At 44.1% G+C, this 20,665-nt stretch overlaps 1 protein-coding gene across 3 annotated transcripts in view; it reads left to right on the plus strand.

Moving 5' to 3' along the window:
* Nucleotides 1-682: 682 nt before the first annotated feature.
* Nucleotides 683-20,665, plus strand: part of SPG7 (SPG7 matrix AAA peptidase subunit, paraplegin) — a 44,431-nt gene continuing 24,448 nt past the window's right edge. The window contains exons 1-8 of one of the 3 annotated variants that reach the window (XM_038367794.2): nucleotides 683-948; nucleotides 5,703-5,805; nucleotides 7,489-7,578; nucleotides 12,848-13,089; nucleotides 14,170-14,309; nucleotides 17,317-17,419; nucleotides 19,027-19,152; nucleotides 19,807-19,969. In XM_038367794.2, the coding sequence (XP_038223722.1) occupies nucleotides 844-948; nucleotides 5,703-5,805; nucleotides 7,489-7,578; nucleotides 12,848-13,089; nucleotides 14,170-14,309; nucleotides 17,317-17,419; nucleotides 19,027-19,152; nucleotides 19,807-19,969 (1,072 nt within the window). In that variant the 5' untranslated portion in view covers nucleotides 683-843. Of the gene's footprint in view, nucleotides 949-5,702; nucleotides 5,806-7,488; nucleotides 7,579-11,727; nucleotides 11,802-12,847; nucleotides 13,090-14,169; nucleotides 14,310-17,316; nucleotides 17,420-19,026; nucleotides 19,153-19,806; nucleotides 19,970-20,665 lie in introns of those variants that run through there. The other 2 variants (XM_043494828.1, XM_038367797.2) reach the window with 2 other exon arrangements.

Genomic DNA, 20,665 nt, shown 5'->3' on the forward strand with positions numbered 1-20,665 from the left:
GGGGGTCGAGGCCTGCGGTGCCCGGCGCTGCGGGGCCCCGGGCCGGGGGGAGGGGGGTCGAGGCCTGAGGTGCCCGGCGCTGCGGGGCCCCGGGCCGGGGGGAGGGGGGTCGAGGCCTGAGGTGCCCGGCGCTGCGGGGCCCCGGGCCGGGGGGTCGAGGCCTGCGGGGCCCCGGGCCGGGGGGAGGGGGATCGAGGCCTGCGGTGCCCGGCGCTGCGGGGCCCCGGGCCGGGGGGTCGAGGCCTGCGGTGCCCGGCGCTGCGGGGCCCCGGGCCGGGGGGTCGAGGCCTGAGGTGCCCGGCGCTGCGGGGCCCCGGGCCGGGGGGAAGGGGATCGAGGCCTGCGGTGCCCGGCGCTGCGGGGCCCCGGGCCCGGGGGTCGAGGCCTGCGGGGCCCCGGGCCGGGGGGTCGAGGCCTGAGGTGCCCGGCGCTGCGGGGCCCCGGGCCGGGGGGAGGGGGGTCGAGGCCTGCGGTGCCCGGCGCTGCGGGGCCCCGGGCCGGGGGGTCGAGGCCTGCGGGGCCCCGGGCCGGGGGGAGGGGGGTCGAGGCCTGAGGTGCCCGGCGCTGCGGGGCCCCGGGCCGGGGAGGCGGCAGGGGCAGCTCGCGGGCGGGCGGGAAGAATCCTTGGCGGCGAATGAGGGCGGGGCGCTGGGGAAGGCTGGGAGGCGGCCATCTTGAAGGCTGGCAGCGACCGCCGCATCGGCCAGCTTTCAAGATGGCTGACTCCGCCTCCTGCCGGCACTTCCGGTCTCCCTCAGGGCCCGGCCGCCCTTAGCCGCGCTGCCCGACTCGGCGAGGCCCTTCCCCGCTGCCCGGCGGCCTCTGGGGCGGTCGCCGCGGGACATGGCGCTGCTGCAGCTGCTGCTCAGGGGCCCCCGCTGGCGGCGACTCGGCCTGGCGGGCCCCGCTCGGAGCTGGGGCCGGCCTCGGGGCGGCGGAGTGCTCCCGGTGAGTGGCCGCGGCGGGCCCTGCGAGCGGGCGCTGCCGGGGGCGGGCCGGGCCGGGCCTGAGGCCGGCTGGCTCGGGGGCTGCGTGGCCTGGGGGATCGCCCGGCGCTGGAGCCCTGGGATCTGACCCCCTCCCGCCGTGCCCTGCACAGGGGGGAGACCGGAGCGTGACTGATGCGACCTGGGCCATTGTTGTTCCGGGGGGGCTTCCTGTGCAGTGCAGGTGGGAGTCCCTCTTTTCCGCTGCCCGTGGAAGCGTCTTGAGGCTGTCGGGCACAGCGTGTATGCGCAGCGCCGGGCACAGCGGGCGCCACGTGCGTCAGAGCGTCTGACCGCTCCTGGGTTCCGAATAATTACTAAGCACGCTGCCATGGGATGCTGCTGTGGGATGGGAGATATCCCCGGGCCTCCTAACATCTGTGCACTTTCCAGGAATCACCTGCCTGCAGTCCTAGAAAACAGAAGAGTTTAATGATGGAGAAGCCCTGCTAGTACGAGAGAGAGCCTTTCTGGTATTTCCTGTAGCTGGAGCCCTACCAAATTCACGAAAAACGCATCACGGACCGTGAAATCTGGTCTTTTGTGTGCTTTTACAGATTTCACGAGGGAGACCAGCGTTTCTCAAATTAAGAGTCCTGACCCAAAAGGGAATTTGCGGGGGGTTGGAACGTTATGTTAGGGAGGGTTGAGGTATTGCACTGCCTTCAGAGCTGGGCAGCTGGAGAGAGGCAGCTGGTGGCCTGGTGCCCAGCTCTGAAGGCAAAGCCGCCGCCGTCCGCAGCTCAGAAGTAAGGTTAGCAATAGCATACCAGGCCCTCCTTCCTTCTGTGCTGCTGGTGGTGGCGGCTTTGCTTTCAGAGCTGGGCTCCCGGCCAGCAGCCGCTGCTCTCCAGCTGCCCACCTGCGAAGGCAGCGCTGCCACTAGCAGCAGCACAAAAGTAAGGGTAGCGGTACCACAACCCCCCTACTATAACCTTGCGACCCACCCGCGACTCCTTTTTGGGTCAGGATTCCTATAATTACAACACTGAAATTTCAGATTTAAATAGCTGAAATCATGAAATTTACAATATTTAAAATCCTTTGACTGTGAAATTGACCAAAATGGATCATGAATTTGGTAGGGCCCTACCTATAGCTTGGTCTTCATTGTTAGTACCATTCAAGTTTCTGAGAGAGAGAACTCTTTTTTTTTTTTCTGAAGTCTGAAACCATTTCCATTTGGCAAACATTGATTCCTTTCCTCACTTATGTTTTTCTTGGAAGATACCCCAGTATAGCTATGCTACTCGTTATTTCCTTGTTTGTGCACCAGCCTTGTAATAGGATTTCATAGAATCATAGGACTGGAAGGGACCTCGAGAGGTCATCAGGTCCAGTTCCCTGCACTCATGGCAGGTCTAAGTATTATCTAGAGGATTCCTGACACTTGTTTGTCTAACATGCTCTTAAAAATCCCCCATGATGGAGATTCCACAACTGCCCTAGGCAATTTATTCCAGCACTTAACCATCCTGACAGTTAGGAAGTTTTTCCTAATGTCCAACCTAAACCTCCCTTGCTACAATTTAAGCCCATTGCGTCTTGTCCTTTCCTCGGAGGTTAAGAAGAATAATTTTTCCCCTCCTCCTTGTAACAACCTTTTATATACTTAAAAACCGTTATCAGGTCCCCTCCCAGTCTTCTCTTTTCCAAATTAAATAAACTCATTTTTTTTCAATCTTCCCTCTAGACCTTTAATCATTTTTGTTGCTCTTCTCTGGACTTTCTCCAATTTGTCCACATCTTTCTGGAAATGTGGCACCCAGAACTGGACGCAATGCTCCAATTGAGGCCTAATCAGCGCGGAGTAGAGCGGAAGAATTATTTCTCGTGTCTTGCTTAAAACATTCCTGCTAATACATCCCAGAATGATGTTTGCTTTTTTTGCCACAGTATTACACTGTTGAGCTTATTGTCCACTATGACCCCCAGATCCCTTTCCGCAGTACTCCTTCCTAGGCAGTCATTTCCCAATTTGTATGTGTGCAACTGATTGTTCCTTCCTAAATGGCGTACTTTTCATTTGTCCTTATTGAATTTCATCCTGTTTACTTCAGATCATTTTGAATTTTAATCCTATCCACTTGCAATCCCTCCCAGGTTGGTATTGTCCTTTATAAGTGTACTCTCTATGCTGTTATCTAAATCATTCATAGAATCAAAGAATACCAGGGTTGGAAGGGACTTCAGGAGGTCATCTAGTCCAACCCCCTGCTCAAAGCAGGATCAATCCCCAATATTCGTCCCAGATTCCAAATGGCCACCTCAAGGATTGAACTCACAACCCTGGGTTTAGCAGGCCAATGCTCAAAACACTGAGCTATCCCTCCCCCCATATCATTGATGAAGATATTTAATAGAATTTGACCCAGAACTGATCCCTGCGGTACCCCATTTGTTATGCCCTTCCCGCGTGACTGTGAATCACAGAGAACTACCCTCTGGGAACAATTTTCCAACCAGTTTTGTACCCATCTTAAAGTAGCTCCATCTAGGTTGCATTTTCCTAATATTTGCTGTTTATATTGTCTGTGGTGCAGGAGAGGATCAAATGTCATGAGGTCCTGCAAACTACATATTATGTGTATGCTTTGGGCTGTATGCAAAAAGTTGTTTAATGTTTTATTTCAGAGTAGCAGCCATGTTAGTCTGTATTCGCAAAAAGAAAAGGAGTACTTGTGGCACCTGTAGAGACTAACAAATTTATTAGAGCAAATTTATTATTTGGTGCAAATGCATCCGATGAAGTGAGCTGTAGCTCACGAAAGCTTATGCTCTAATAAATTTGTTAGTCTCTAAGGTGCCACAAGTACTCCTTTTCTTTTTAATGTTTTAGTTACCCTTTTTTAGTGGGTGTTATAGGATCAGAATCCTAAACAGCAGAATAGCACATGAGTTTACAATAAAGATGCTAACCAAAATCTTAAGGATAGGTTAGCTTTATGTTTGTCTTCACAGGAGCAATTATGTAAATGAAGGAGGCACATGAGTTCCATACACATCCTCTGAAGGGATGTAACCTCAGTGGATGTGGCTTGTTTTCTTTAAATTGTTTTCTCATCTTTAAGTTTTTAACATTTTAGGGCTATTATTTGGACAATTTTTGTCCTCCTTTAATTATATCTGTTTCCAAAGGGGTATAGTTTAAATTGGTGAAACCCCAAGTGTGGGCACACTTATATCCATAGGGGAGTATTTGTATCAATGTAGTTTATTTTGCAGAAACTACATTCACGCATGGGGGGGTTACATTCATGTAAGCTATATCTGCTTCTGAGCAGATACAGGTTTTGAACTGGTTTAACTATATAGACTAGCCCTTAAAGAAAATTTTAAAATCCAAGTTTGTTACAATAAGGTGTAAACTCACACAAACAAGGAAATTCTGACTTAAATGTTCTCTAACTAATTTGCTCTTCTCTGCTGAAATTCTGCAATGTTTTCATGATAAGCTTCTGTGACTTTCATACAGGTGAGGCTTCACCTCCTGCAATACTCCAACCCAGTGAATACGTGAAAAACTGAGGCTATTTCCACAGTAGGAGTGCTTTACTGGTATAGGAATGCCGGTATACACACTTCTAGTATGGACACAGCTGTACAGTAAAGCTGTGCTTTGTACTGGGATAGTAAAACCACCCCCCACAAGAGAGACAAGCTATCCCAGTAAAAGCACAGTTTTGCTGGTATAACAGTGTCTACACAGGGACTTCAGCCAACACAGATCTGTCAATTAGGGATCACACTTCTTTACATGTTTGATCAACATAGCTATGCTGAAAGAAAAGGAAGATTTGTGGCACCTTAGAGACTAACAAATTTATTTGAGCATAAGCTTTCGTGAGCTACAGCTCACTTCATCGGATGCTTTCAGTGGAATATACAGTGGGGAGATTACGCTCAAATAAATTTGTTAGCCTCTAAGGTGCCACAAGTCCTCCTTTTCTTTTTGCAAATACAGACTAACACGGCTGCCACTCTGAAACCTGTCATAGCTATGCTGGCAGAAGCTTCTAGTTTAAACTTGGCTGGAGTAGCAGGTGTATTGTTGGAATCTTTGCTTCTATCAGTTTAAATTAGTCATTTAACGTTATTTAACAGTTTTGTATCTTCATTGCAGGGAGAGTACTGTATGTCACAGTCGGCCATGTCAACCAATTACTAATGTGACTGTGAAATTTGATCTACAATTCAAGCCAATTCTTGCATCCATGGAACATCACCCTTAGGGTTAATCAAGACTACAGGCAGTACTTATTAGCTGTTGTGAAGAGTAGGTGTATAGTCTTGTTACTGTGGAATCTGTTAGGTTATGACTTTGCCCTCCTCTAGCCTTTCTCATCTGAGAAAATTAAAGCACTTCACCAATGTTAATGAATGTAGCTTCTCCATATCTCTGACATATTAGCCCCAGTGTACACTTGAAGGATAAACCTAGGCACAAGAAGTGTGACTTCCAAACATTTTAGGCACATGCTCTGTGTGCATGTTAGCTCTCCTAAAACCAGGCTATAAACTACTTGCTCACAATCACATAGCAAGTCTGCAGCAGAGCCAGGAATGATACACAGGTGTTCAGACTCCTCATCCTGTGACCAAATCACAAAAATATCCTTCCTTCCTACTGAGAAAATCTACTTTGATTTGCCCACTGATTTTATGTTGCACTGTGCAGTTTTTCCTGTTACAGTCGTCGTCTTTTTTTCTCTTCAGACCCTTCTGTCCCAAACACTTTCCCCCACATTTGAAGGGCTCAGTGGACTCTTAGTGAAGCAACATGTAATTCGGGATCCAGTGAGACTCTGGAAACTCTTAGGTGAGCTCCCTACTAAAGTATTTCTGAGGGGGATGTCTGCGTTGGCCAGGACATTGTCTTTGAAATGAAATAAATTTGGGGTCTACTAAGAAATGTAATTACTTGTAGGTTTTTTTGGCAAGTGATAAGCTGTGGCATCTTCACAGTCAGGCTCCGTGGATTGAGTTACCTATCTGAGCTCTGAAACCATTAATTTAACTTGAAAATGTTTTGCATTTGGGCTTACAGTTAAGAGCTTGCATTTTTTTTTAAAATGGATTTGCTTCTGTGCCTCATTGGTGAATGTTAATAGGAAATCTTGATGCAGCTTTGACAACAGATATTGTAGAGGGGTGGTGGACCAGTCCTATCCCTAGGAATTAGGGTGGGGCCAGGATCTGCCACCTTTGGAGCACGAGGAGGTATGTGTGTGGTGGGGTCTGTCTCATCACCCTACCCTGATTCTCCCTGTCGGGCCAAAGCCCCCTCACACACATGCTCCCAAACGGCAGATCCTGGTCTCAGCTTCTCACCAGCTGGCGCTGTAGTGTCTCCTTGGCATTGCCGGGGGCTCCTAATCACCATGTGTTGTCATTGCCACCCCCCTTCCTGCTGGCTGGCTGGAAAGGAAGCAGCAGCAGTGGCCTGGGCTGGAGCTGTGTGTGGAGCAAGCCAAGCCCCAATCCCTGCCCTGTGCCAGGGTGACCGGCTGTTGCCATATGGTGAGAGATCCCTCCCTGGCCCGAGCAATCATCTTAACCCAATACCATGATTTTTCCAGCAGCAGGGATGCTTCTGCCTCCCCACGATTAGAAAAATCTTGTTATTGGGCTAATTTCATGATTTCTATACAGTCTGTGAAATCATGACTTACACAGGGCCATTGTTATGGAGCTGGTGAGCATGAGCTTGTGTGCTGAACTGCAATGTGTTAAACCTCTGTGTTTGTGTTGTGGTTGAATACACATGGATGTCTCTCTTTAAAGTGATGACTGGGAGGGACAGCCACCACACTGCACAACTGCAAGTGAACTCTCCAGTAAGGGGTAACTTTTGTCAAGTAGTGTAATTTCTAGGCTTGCCTCCCTTTCCATGGAGAGTGCAAGTAATAGCCTCAAATCATTTATTTTCATTTCTGAGTTCTTTGCTGCTCCCTGGCACAAAAAAGGAAGCTCCCCCTCAGAGTGTTTACTACTAGTGATAGCAGTGGTTTTTTTAATGATATATGTATGTATGGACAGATGTGTGTTCTTCAGTTGCAACATAGACAACATTTCCATTAGTATATGTTCACACCCAGTAGTACAAGGATACTGAAACTAGTGCATTGATAAACTCCAAATTTTCTGTTACTCTATAGGAAAGTTTAATAACTAGAAACTGGTGGAGAATTCTCTCCAAAAGACTGTCTGCCATCTTAGAATAATTTCTAAACAAGGCTGTATTTGACTGGATTGCTAAAGAGAAAAACCCAAAAATTTAATTTAGAAATAACATTCAGAGTTTCCTCAGTCTTGGTCACATTCCTCTCTCTGATATGTGCACCCAATTTACACTGAAGTTAATGGGAGTTACACATGCGTAGGGGAGGGCAGAATTTAACACTGGACATATTCAAAGCTTGTACTGTATGTCTAATTTCTCTTCCTGGGTCCCAGAACTAAGTGCTTCAGTTACTATCCTTTTCCTTTTATTTGTCTATAGGTGGCACTTACTATTTTAGTACCTCGGGGTCTCGGTGGAATAGCAATAAGAATGAAGGATCCAAAGGGAAGTCTCCAGAGGAGGATGAGGGTATGTATGAAGTTTTGATACAGAGGATACTTAATGAAATGAAGGTTCTAAATTGGAGTGTCATTCCTTGTGTGAGTATGTGCGGGAGAACATGCAAGATCCATGTTAATGCTAAACAGTGCTATGTATTGCACTGTATACTGGAGCCATAAATGTAAAGTATTCTCAGTCATAGGTTTATAAATCATATGCTGCTGAGCCTAATCCATACATGTCCGAGCTTTGTTCAAAGGTTTTTATTTCTTTTGTATATCAATTTGTTTTTGTAATGTATATCTAGGTTTTGCAGAAGTTTAAATTTTGACAGGCATTGATTCTTTTTAAGCTTTTTTTTTAAATTTATCTATTATCAATTTACATTTTTAGAGTTGCAGGAAATTATAGTGGTGTGGGCCAGAAAATTATTTAACAGTAGATGTTGAGATTCAAAAAATTAAAGCTTTATAACTGTTAAAAGAAATTGTCAACATTACATGTCAAAATATGCAAAGTAAATGTCCTTAAATCAAACTCTAATTAAAGTTGTCAAGCAGCATTTTTCTTTCTTCACCTGTAGGCAAATTTTTATCATCATCGGTGGAAATATTTGAGTCCTTATCTTTGTTACTAATATCACCTAACAAAAATTAAATCTAAGGAAATATTAAAATCTACATTTCACCATTTAAGCTGTGTACTTCTTGTCTTTTTCAACTTCTATATTGGAAATAAATTAGTCAATTTCACTTTTGTGTTAGGCCTTATCTAAACACAAATTGTACCAATTTCACTAAATCTGTTCAGAAAACTCTGTAGCTGATTTGGTGCATTCAGTTAAGCTGAGCAGACATCAGACACTCTTCAACTGATTGAAGTGTGTCCCCACAAGGGAGTTGCACTGATAGAACTATGTGGGTTTCTAAAGTATCATAACTAAAGTGGTACAACCGTTGTGTGTAGACAAGGCCTTAGCAATTTCTAATAGGTTTAATTTTCTGATCTTCCTAGGATACTGCAGTGTTTTGGGTTGCAAACCTCAGGAGGATGTTATTCTTTCAAAATGGTTTCAATTTAAATTAAAAAAAAATCACTGAGATTTTTCTACTGATTTTCTACTTTCTAATAGCTTGGTTTCACAGCATCTATATCTTGAGTCTAATGTGACCTGACAGTGCCCCTTGGTGTTGTCAGCAGCTCTCCTATAGGGAGATAGGCAATCGCTGTATTCTCTTTTTTTACAATTGTAATTTGACTCGGCTTTGAAAAGTGACCAAGTTGCCCTCCCATCCCATCCCCCCAAGTATAAGGGACTGGAAAAGTTCCCAGTCTGTGACAAGCCTTGCAGTTCGATTCTGTGTGTGATGAATTTCCCACTAGAAAGTCCCCTAGCTGGTGGAATGTACTGTATCCAGGCTTAAGGATTTATTTTAAAGATGTCAGAAATGTCCCATGTGAAAAGCCTCATGCTCTTCCATATGTATGGTGGTATCTGTTGAAATGTGACAGAGGCCTATAAGACGAGAACTAGCATCTGAGAGTTTCTTCTTCGTCTCAGTTGATGCCAGGTCTCTCATCTGTGTGAATAAAGGCCGATCTAGACTTGCACCTTCTGTGGTGCTATTGTTTGTTTTCTGGAACTTTTGACGAAGGCTAAATCTACAGACAAAGAGGGTTCCAGTTTATCTTCACACAATATAATTGCAGTCTGACAGTGGTATTATAGTTCTGTTTTATAATGACTAATTTTTAAATAAATTTTCACTTAAATACAAAGATTGAGACAGTACAAAAGGCATGACTTTTTTTTTTTTTGTGGTTCCAAACATGCTGGTGGGACCATCAGGCTGCATCTGGCCAACAAAATGCCATGCACACTTTCAGCCCCATGTATGGTGGTAATCTACAGCCTTTGAGGTCTGTAGGTCAGGAGTGAGGGTCTTGTCAGTTCAGGCAGACAAACTTAGGCCGCTGCTGAAACCACATGCAAGGAACAGAGAGAGAATGTACAGTGGGATGCTAATACAAATACCACATGGTCTTTACTGAATGTTGTTTTTCTAAGCCTGGGATTTCTGCTGCCTGGAAGACCACACAGAATGATTGTGACCAGAGATCCTACAAGAAGTATTGTGGCTATTAAAATTTGTAAACAGTAACCTGCTGTGTTCAGTGGCCCTTCTCCTGTGATTAATGGATAATTTGACTTTGCGAGGTGGAATTCTCCTCCGTGTCTCTAGCAGAAAGACTGTCTCTGCAGTAATTATTAAAAAGAACTCTTTGGACTGTCACCACAGCCCTTGCAAGCTTTTAATCACAGAGTTCAGATTTGGGGTTAATGGCAAATCATTTCATCATGAAGGCTTTGAGACTAAAGAGCTGGAAGTGTTCCCACAGTGGTTGTTTGCAAGTGTGTCTTCCAACTACCATTATTTATTGATTGAATAGTTACTGTGGGCAGTTTACATTGTAATATGAATACTGCATGGTGAAAGTGATTGCATTTTCTGACAAACCAAAATGGCAGGATGATAGAGGTACAGAAATCAGGAAGTTTGAATTGCATAGCTGTCTCGGCTTTCCCTGAATATGGACTGTTAGAAGTTCTCTCGTAGCAATAAATGTCTGTCTTCCAGTTTTCTAAGGCATTGTCATCTGAATGTGGTCAGCTGCAGTTTTGAGGGTGAAGGTGCTTCCAATTTGCATTAATCCAGAAATGTCCATCATGGCAAGATATCTGATGGCAAGTTCCGATTTCAACATGATCTTTTTTCAGTGACAGTTTCAAGATTATGGCTGCTTCTCAGAAGAGAAGCGAGAACGATGAGGAAAGCCTCATACTTTGATCAAGGAAAATATTTCATGTACCTCTCTTGATTTCATCTGAAACTTAGAAAGCAAAAGTGCTTTAACAGCATTTCCCTGGGGTGTTGCTTTTCCATCTGAGATCTCATTGAAAATCATCCTTGCTGCACTTGGACTCCTTTTGTGCGGGGGTTCACCTCTCCCAGAGTTGCTTCCATTGTTTGTAGAAAGGAAAGTTGTTGTCTGTTTATAAAATTCTCATTTAATGGAGCGGGATATCACCTAGCTTTAAGGTTTCTATCATCCTTGGCTAACACTGTTCTCCTTTTAATGACATTGCTGGATGTTAGATTATAGCTTTGTGATGAATTTACTCATTCTAGTGTAGCTGGATCTAGCTGATAACTTGGGTGGGAATATGGCATGAAAGAACAAAAGGGGATGAGCTGCACACAGATCCTGAGCTGTCACTGTGTTCTGAAACTATGACTTTATCTGAAAAGCTGTATTGTTTCTATTTAGTCACAGACCCTTCCTGTTGGAAACATAGAACAGAGCTAGGGAGAAGTGAAAAATTATGTTGCATATCTGAAGGACAGAGGACTTCCTGGGGTCTGATGACTGGGTCATATTTTTTTCCTTGGTTTTGTTGTGTTGTGTAGGGTCTAATTGGTGGCTAGAGATAAATGCCAGTGTAGATGTCTTTGTTATGAATTTGCAAATAAACCTAATCTGGGTTGCAGCAGGCAAACACACTAAAAATCCAGTGGTGAAGAGTTAATTTATTTCTATGCGTAGAATGGTATTTATGTATGTCATGGTGCCAATGGTGGTAAATTGTATATCAAGAACATCCAGATTCAACCATATAAATGGGGAGAAGACTGTCTTTTTTTATCACATGATGGTCAGCAACTGAAATTAAACATTCCTCCCTGACAGTCCTTTAAAGGCAGCAATCTTCTAAATCTGCTGAAAAAGTCTGGAAAATGCCAGGATTCTAAAAAACAGGTTGGATGCAAATTCTAAGACACACAAGTCATTGATTCTCCTGTGGTTCTCAAGTCTTCTAATTGCGTTATAAAGTTACTTGCTTGACTAGGTGTTTTTGGCATTGTAAGATGAAAAATGAGCATATCATTGAAACAAATCCATCTATGGTACCTATAGAACTTCCAGTAGTCTATTAAACATTTTTTACACCACATATAATTAAACTGTGTAACTCACTGTTGCAGGATATTATTGAGACTAATAGTTTAGTAAGATATAGTGCAAATTAGATGCCTCTATTAGATGCTTGTGTAATATTAATAATCATTTTATTATTCTGTATAGTGTAAATGTTGTCAACCTTTTTTGTTTTAGGACATCAGTTGATCAAGAGCTGGTCAGGAAGTGATTTGTGCTGTATTATTGCACAACTGGCCAAAAACATTGTGGTGGGTTTTACTCATTCTCTCAAAATTTCCAGCATAGTATTAGCCAGCAGCAACCAGACTAGTTGGGCCACTGGTTTGTTACAGTATGGAAAAATGCCATATATGGAGGGGATTACAGTGGTCAAAGCCTTTCATTTGATTCCAGTAATGATGCTCCAGTGGTTTTGTTTGATCTATACCTGCATTAGGCCACTGAAATGGTTACATCCAGGGAGCTGAAATGGTTCCTCAGTTTAGAGTAGGCTGGGATTCTTGATGAATTGACTTTTCACTAACTAGTTAATGGATTTTGATCCTCTAAAGTCTTCTTGACATTTAAATAAAAACAAGCTGCTGATCAAAGCTTTCCAAAATGTGTTTGAGATTATCCAGTATGGAGATGAATAATTTAATTTCTGAGGGCAGCTTCCAAAAGTAAATTTTTGGCTCTTTGTGCCACTTCATTTCCTCTTCTTACTGAATTAACAGTTGAAGTGAAAAACTTGACCTTGCCTTGTATCCAGTGCACACAGTCTCTCTGCTTAGGCTGTTGGGGCACTGGGGAGCAGCTGAATGTGGCAGCAGCGAAAACAGAGTCCATGATGCAAGCAAATATTTGCTAGCTAATAGAATGCAAACTTTGCCTCCTTCCTAGCAACTGTTAATTTTGGATCTGGTTGCATGTACTTTAATAAACAGGCTTTTGAGTTGATACTGTTTATCATGTGGAGAAGAAGAGGTCTTGTGGTGTGACAAGATCTGGGAGCTAGCAAGGTCCTGGATTGTAATGTGACCTAAAACACTGACCCACTGTGTGACGTTGGACAAGACATGTGACCTTGGACTTCATTCAGCTCATCTGGAAAACTGGCCTTACAAGACCTCACAGCAAACTCGATGCTGCTTCCGAGTATAACTTTCCTAGACAAATCAAATTTAGGACTCATACCAAACTGTAATTGGTTAGTCTTTGGTCTATTGTGTAATTTTCTATTCTCTGGATCACAAGCTTAATCATTATATACTCCCCTGTCTCTCCTCTCATATCTCTCTCCTTTTTTGTAAAGAGGAAAAGAAACGCAAGGAACGGGAAGATCAGATGTATCGTGAGCGTTTGCGGACGCTCTTCCTGATAGCTGTCATTATGAGCCTGCTAAATTCACTGACCATCAGCGGGGTCAACATTTCCTGGAATGACTTTGTTAATGAGATGCTGGCGAAGGGGGAGGTCCAGAGCATTCAGGTGGTTCCAGAGAGTGATATTGTGCAAATTTATCTGCACCCAGGAGCAGTTGTATTTGGACGGCCTGTGAGTGTCTGTGTACAATTAGAATGAATAATTCCAGATTAAGCTGTTGGGAAGAGTTTCTTAAATGTATTTCCATTAAAGCCCCAGCTGCTGTTTTGCTCATTACTGATTTCCTTCTCCTCCTTGTGTTTGAAGTTCTGTGTGACTCTTGTCAATTATACCAACTGAGAAATGAATCAGTCTTTTTTTTTTGTTTGTTTTATAAAGAATGTTGCCTGAATCTCCCCCCATCCCCCCCTGGTTGGGAGGAAGTAAGAAAATCCATTACAGATTTTGGAAAAATTAGATTTTTTTAAAAAATTATCCCTAATATCAGCACAATTTAAGATGATTCATGGAGCTAGGAATTGGTTGTAATTTTTTACCACTGGCTGGGTTAGGAAAAACATAATATTCAAAGCAACCAATGTGGAAGCTGGTTCCAGATGTTTGACAAGCACTAACAGCACATGCCTTTTTGTTTCTTTTTAAAACCAAAAGAAGTGTGAGTGCATGTTAGGATACAGGCTGCTGGGCTTGTCACCACTGAGAAACCGAAACTGGCGAGATAGTAAATTATTTCTCTGGTGATTGGCCTATTATTTAGTTGGATAACTTCTGGTCGCTGAAAGCTGTTACTGTCTATGTGGGGTGCAGATGGTATTTAAGAAATCTACATTAAGCACAAGAAACTCGATTCCTGTGGATTTCTGAGATCTTCATGTGCAGAGTAAGTGCATGATTATAGGCTCAAGGTATCAGTAAATGTGAACTTTTCAAGGATTAAATCTATCCTCTGACTTGTGTACTAAGTCCTTGCATCGCCTTGTCTGCAGAGACTAACTTCTTTGCTGGATTTCAGCAGATTTTTGTCCTCAAAAATTCACAGCAATGTCATTGTAATTTTAAAAGAAGTGTTTTCTCCTTTAGTCCTGACTTCTGGTCCCATAGCCACTTTCTCACGCTCCACTGGTATTGCTGGCAAGAGGGTAACCCATAATTTGGAGAGGCCTGTATTCTAACTATCCACTGTAGATAGGTGACCTAGTTTCTGCTTTATCCTCACTCTGCAATATGGTTCTCTTGATTTCATGTCCCCAGAGGCTTGCCCTGATGTACAGGATGCAGGTGGCAAATATTGACAAGTTTGAAGAGAAGCTGCGAGCCGCGGAGGAGGAGTTGAATATTGATGTGAAGGACAGGATCCCAGTCTCCTACAAACGCACAGGCTTTTTTGGAAAGTATGATGTTAACTGATCACTTATTTGTACTGTGGTAGTTCCTGGGGCCCCAGTCGGGGATCAGGGCCTTACAGTGCAAGGCACCGTACATACACATAACAAAGAGATGGTCCCTGCCCTGAAGAGCTCACATGTGGCCTTCTGAAGTAGCCCCGTCTTTAAAAGACATGTTAAAACTTAGGCCACTACAAGTTTTTGCCATCATAGCTATGTCGGTCAGTGTGTGAAAAAACAGCCCCCTAGTCGACATAGCTATGTTGGCAAAACTTTTTAGTATAGATGCAACTATGCTGACAAAGTGCTTTTGTCACTTAACTAATGTCGTTCGGGGAGGTGGTGGTGCTGTGCCTGCAGAAAAACTCCTTCTGTTGGCATGCAGAATAGAAACTGCACATCTGAGGAAAAACCCATTATCAGTCGCTATGGATTTTTGTAATAGTAGTTTTCCTAATTGAGCACTATGTCTTTAATCAATTATAGTGCAAACCATGATAAAACCCATAACACAGTGGGCTCAACAAACATGATCTTGGTCCCTCGTTTAAATTACCTATTGGAGAGAGTGCTAGATCCATAATGAGCCTTCCCCATTTTATAATGCTTTAAAATTGAGACTGGTTTATTTTGAAGTGAGCCAGGTTATAAAAATAAATTCTTAGCTTTAACCCACTACAACAGGAGCTGCAGTTCAGACAGATAACAGGGTCTGACACTGACTCAGATTTACAGCCACATGCTGAGCAAAACAGCTTTAATGATAAGACACAAAATGTCAATGAGAAGTGAGTATTCCTATTAAATGTATAGACTTTTTTTGTTATCCAAAACGAGGATCCTTTGTCAAAACAATTCAACAAAGGTTAATGTTTTAATTCTAATATGCGCCTCTAATGGGTGAGTGAACAAAGAGCAAAAGAAGGAAAAAATCTGTCAATCAGCTGCTGGCTGGAATTTATTTTGTGTTTTCAAACACTAGCACCAACATTTTGTGGTCTGTTTTCTGCTGCTGTGGTTTATTTGTCCTTCTGTTACAACTGGCAGCTTTTGCAAACCGAGATTTATGAAATCCAGAATGTAAAACAGATTTATAAAGCCCACTCACTGGGGATTTGAATGAGTCCAGAAGCACCTCTGTCCCTGAGAGGAGATATGGTGTTGTCAGGAAAGATTTCCATGAGAGTATGTGTGGAGACTCCACCATAGGGAGTATTCTTAATTGTGTATTCTCTCTAATCCATCAACAAAGATGTGTAATGTTACAATCTGCCAACCCAAGAGGTCCCCTCTCCAAAAAGAAGGCATGGTGTTTCAAGCTATCTTGCTGGTTCAGAGGAACTAGAGCTGTCTTTCAGCATTCTCTAGCCACATATTTGCAACTAGTATCATGGTGGCAGCATTAACTGTGTGTGCATGGGTTCTGTTCTCAGTGGTTTGTGAAGCGCAGCAGACCAAACATATCTTTCCCTTAACAATCATGGTTGGCTATGATGTGTAACTTCGTCTCCCGGAACTTTCACCCTGGATGCCAAACATACTTTTTATGAATGTATTAGAAAATGCTTCATATAAAAGAGAAACCTGGGTGTGGTCTTGTGTTATGCTGCCAAGTCCTAGAGCTCGCAATTTGCTTGAATAAATGTTTCAAGATTCAGCAATTTGGTTTTAGTTTTTGATCATAAGGCCTGAGATGTCTACCTCACATTTGTAGATTTACAATTTTTGTATACCAGCCCCCGGGAGTCTGAACTTCTAGCTGTTCTTTACCTTTCAAAATTGCTCTGCTCTGGTTCTGCTCTGAAAATAGACTTTCTAAAGGTGATCTTGTGGGGTTCCGTATTCTCAGTAGCTTCAAGACCTAGTGCCTGATCTGGTAAAGTGCTGAGTGCTGTCAACTCAAATTTGCTTCTTTCAGAGAACAGAGCATTTGGTACTTTGCAGGATCAAGTCCCTTATTTGCTCAGTTGACAAGGCAAATATGACTTAACTGCCAGCGCTGCAGATTAAGGTCTACCAACCCAGCTGCATTCTTTCTGCCTCTTATTTCTCCATGTATGATACTTCTATGGCCCCCCATTACCATACTACCTGATGGCCATACAATCATAATGTATTTATCCTCTTGAGAGGTAGGGCAGGGCTATTACTCTCATGTTACAGATGGGGGAACTGAGGCACAGAAAGGCTAAGTAACTTGCCCAAGGTACACAGGAAGTCTCTAGCAGAGCAGGGACTTGAACTGGGGTCTCATAAGTACCAGACTACTGGACCATCCTTCCTCTTATTGCCAAAAAGATTCCGTAGTTAGAACTTAATGGAGAATGTTGTTGCTGATGCAGGAGGCAGAATAAACTCTAGTTTATGTGCCTGGAGCTGCATTGGAGCTATAGTGTTTAGGCCTGCCATTCGGACCAGCAGCACAATGAGGCCAGGCAGCTGTCCTAAGGGTAATTTCCCTGGCAATGCTGGTTGCTGTTCTACCTGCTTCTGGCATAGTGGGCATGTAAGAGATTTGACCAGAGTGCCTTGCTTTCCAGCAATCCCTGGCTCTGTAATGTCCCCTGGGACCATTGCCAGCCAGCATAGATTAGAGCAGCCCTGAGGTGACTCTGATTTACAGTGGGAGCCAAATTGGCCCTTGGCTGCCACCTTTGCCTGTTCACCATCAGATTGGCTATGCTGGATCAGCTCAGAATCTGTGAAGATCTAGCCCATTCGTTGTTATGAGCAGATATAACTCTGAAAGAGATGGTAAGCCAGTGCCACTCTGGGGCTTATCGGTTTACCTTTTTTGTTATGTAATTGTTGGGGCTGATCTATACAAAATTAATATTTTTCAAAATGTACAACATTCTCAGTCACTCCTCACCCTATAGCTGCACTGCTAGCCTAACTGCCAGGACCTTTAAAATACTGAAAACAGATAACAGTTGGGTAACGTTTACTAATTTAGTAACTGTCTTGTGGCTAGATGCTTAAATTTGTACTTAACTAGCTGTCCTCTTTTCAGTGCCCTTTATGCCTTGGGAATGGCAGCTGTTGGTGTAGCCATATTGTGGTACCTCTTCCGCCTTGCTGGGATGGCAGGAAGGGAAGGAGGATTCAGCGCCTTTGTAAGTAGTTTAGGTCCTGTATAATAGTTGTTTTAAAGCTCTTGGTTAGTCTCATTTTGTGCTGGCGCAATTTCCTGCTCTTTCCCCGATAAAGTCAACAGAGGACAAGAATTAGCTAATGCCAGGGACTGTGTGGTCCTGTCATATCTTGCATCTTTTCCTGATCAGCTGACTAGATTGTACAGTAACTGGTTTCACTTGAGGCCCTCTTTCCCTGACTGCAGGAAGGGCTGAGCTCAGTGAATTTCCAATGCTGTTTGCTATGCTATTCTCAGAACTCACTAATGAGTTGCAGCTGCGAATGGTGTATTTCGTTTTGTCCTGCCAACAAGCCTCCCAAACAACCAGGAGTAGGAATCTCTGGGTTTTGCAAAATAACTTCTTGATTTTTAAAATCTGCTCAAATTCTGGATTTCGTTATGGGTTGGCATCTCCCCGCCCATACCCCGCTTGCAACATCAATCAAATCCCTCCCTCTCAATCAGCTGATGCAACTTGCATAAGTCGGCTCGTGTGCAGGAGCAGTAACTGAGGGGGCTTCTGGATGAAAAGAGTGGAGACCCTAAATCCCCCATTAAGGTGGTTCCCAGCAGCCCCTTCCTGTGCAACCTTCATCTTATTCTGGGTGACTTTTTTTTAATGGAGTGAAGTGTAACTGCTTGAATGGATCGAAGTGCTTTAGAAAGCTTTGAGTGTAGGGGGGGCTTTAAGGGCTAGATCCTGTCTTTGTGGAAGTGAGCATAATTAGTTCCACCATGTTTAACTCTTTTCACTTGAAGAAGCCAGCAGGTCTGAGGGCCTGAACTGCTTTAAACTTTTTTTCCTCTTAAAAATAAATAAATAAGTCTTAGTGGCTGTTTTCAGCAGAGCATAATAAGCAGTTACAAGGAGGGTGTTTAACTAAATTGTTGTTTTGACTGTCACTGTGGCTTAACATGCACCAGGAGGCTAAAATGTGGGCCCTCTTCTACTTGAGAGCCTATAGTTCCATTCCTGGACTGTCTTGGAACAGTAACTGTTGCAGCAGCACCCGGTGATGGTGGGGTGTGTGTTTGTGTGTTTATAACAGTGTGGATGATAAATAACTATCAATTCCCATTACTTCTTCAAACTGTACCAGTAGAAACTGGCTCAGCTATACTAAGGACTAAGGTCAATAAGAATTGGAGAGCAGGGATTCTTGACAAACCCTAGAGATTTAGGTAATGTGCATAGATTTTTGAATTAAATGCCCTCAGTTGATGTATGGGGGGAATTGCTGCAGGTTTCCTCTATGCCTGTTACTAATAAAACATTGGTTAATTAAGTTGTTGAGTCACAGTACCCCCCAGCATCCACAGGAGGAAACCTTTTCATGAAAGTACATCACTGAACATGGGGCCTAGAATCATTCTGCTCTGTTACAACAACAAGAGAGACAGTGGGCGTTGTAATGCACTTTATATGGGAAGATCACATTCATACATTATGCCTCCTCCCATTCAAAAAAAAAAAAAAAAGTGTATTCCACTGCCTGATTTTGCCCAGCCTATCCAATGTGGGCCCCCCCTCCCATCTCCCTCATCAGTACTGTGCCCTCAGAACTCAGAGTGTGCTGTCCTCCACAGAACCAGCTGAAAATGGCTCGTTTTACCATTGTGGATGGGAAGTCTGGGAAAGGGATCAGCTTCAAGGACGTAGCAGGAATGCACGAGGCCAAAATGGAGGTCAAGGAATTTGTGGATTATCTGAAGGTAAGAACCTCAAATATGCTTGGTACGAACAGAGGTAGAAGTAGAAGGAGCAAATCTGCCAGACAGCCCATGTGAATGCAATGTGATTCCAGCTGTTACTGGCTTTCTTATTTGCATAAATCTGGTGCATGCACTAGAGACAAGAGGAGGTCGTGGAGATTCTCTCTGCTGAAAGAAAGTGTTTGACTCAAGAGCAGATTGGCTTGTAGCTCCTGTCCTTTATGAATAAGATGCCTGGTGCCTGCCGTGTTACAGGTGTCCTGCAATCTCTTCCTCTGCCTTTCCTCCACCCCAAAAGAGAGAAACAAAATAAGAGTTCTGGTGCATTTATCAGTGGTACCCTGGAATAGTCTGGCAGCCTGGGGAGCAGGGCTCATTCTTCTTCTTTGTCCTGTGGGGATATTGAGCAGCCTTCGTTTTAACAAGCTGACAGTCTTCCAAGGCTTTGGTCAGTGACGGCAAAAGCCAGACTCTGTATTGTCTGGTTCCTGAGGGAGAAAGGACAGACTGCTGTTCACATGAGTCCCGAGCCAGCAGCTGCTGCTGCTGTTACATATGTTGGGAAAAGCATCAGTGAACCTCTGCACAAGTCTTCTCTTCCAGAAACACTGCTCATGAGGCCAGATACCTGATGGAATTGTGTTGTAATTCTAGAGCCCAGAACGCTACCTCCAGCTTGGGGCCAAAGTGCCCAAAGGTGCCTTGTTACTTGGACCACCAGGCTGTGGAAAGACCTTGTTGGCTAAGGCAGTGGCTACAGAGGCACAAGTGCCGTTCCTGGCGATGGCTGGCTCTGAGTTTGTGGAAGTAATAGGAGGTAAGTCCTCTGACCTTCTGCTAGGAAGAAAAGAGAAGATGTAAATCAATCTGTGATGGGAGCACACAAAGTTGCTGCCATCTAGAGTAAGCGTTATCCATGTTTGTGACAAGAAACTGAACTCATAGCTGTCTTTGCATGGGGAGTGTTTGAGCAGGACTGAGCGTTTCTGCAGAGGGTATAAAACACTTTGTCATCAGTAGACAGTGCCATGAGTGCAGCTATGGGAATGTAAACTCCTTCCCTCTCACCTGTTCATCTGTTTAGAAGAGAGTTCTTCGTCCTGTTGTCTACAGCAAGCCTTCATCCGAGAGAGTCTGGTTTCCTCAGACTCTTCAGGAACGTTCCTTAGTACCTAGGATGTGGTGTGAGAATTCCCATGCATCTTTCTTTGTTTCTGATAACACCCACACACCGCACATGCTCTTTGGGGTAGAGCCCTTACTCTATAACTATCCGTTCGCTGACTTCCCTGCCCTTACGTATGTTGTCTTGTCTCGTCGTTCAAAAACCTAAATCACTCCTGTTGAGGCTGCCCTCTTTGTACGTATCCCCTGGATTCCCAGTGCATGAGTATAACACTCTTTCCAATGGAGAATGCTGGAACGGCATATAGCTGCACCCAGTCCTTAAAGCACAGCACAGGGGCTGCATGCAGTTTGCTAACATAGCTAAGCATTTAAACCCCTAACCCTG

Source organism: Dermochelys coriacea, chromosome 12 (assembly GCF_009764565.3).
Source record: "Dermochelys coriacea isolate rDerCor1 chromosome 12, rDerCor1.pri.v4, whole genome shotgun sequence".
Lineage (NCBI taxonomy): Eukaryota > Metazoa > Chordata > Testudines > Dermochelyidae > Dermochelys > Dermochelys coriacea.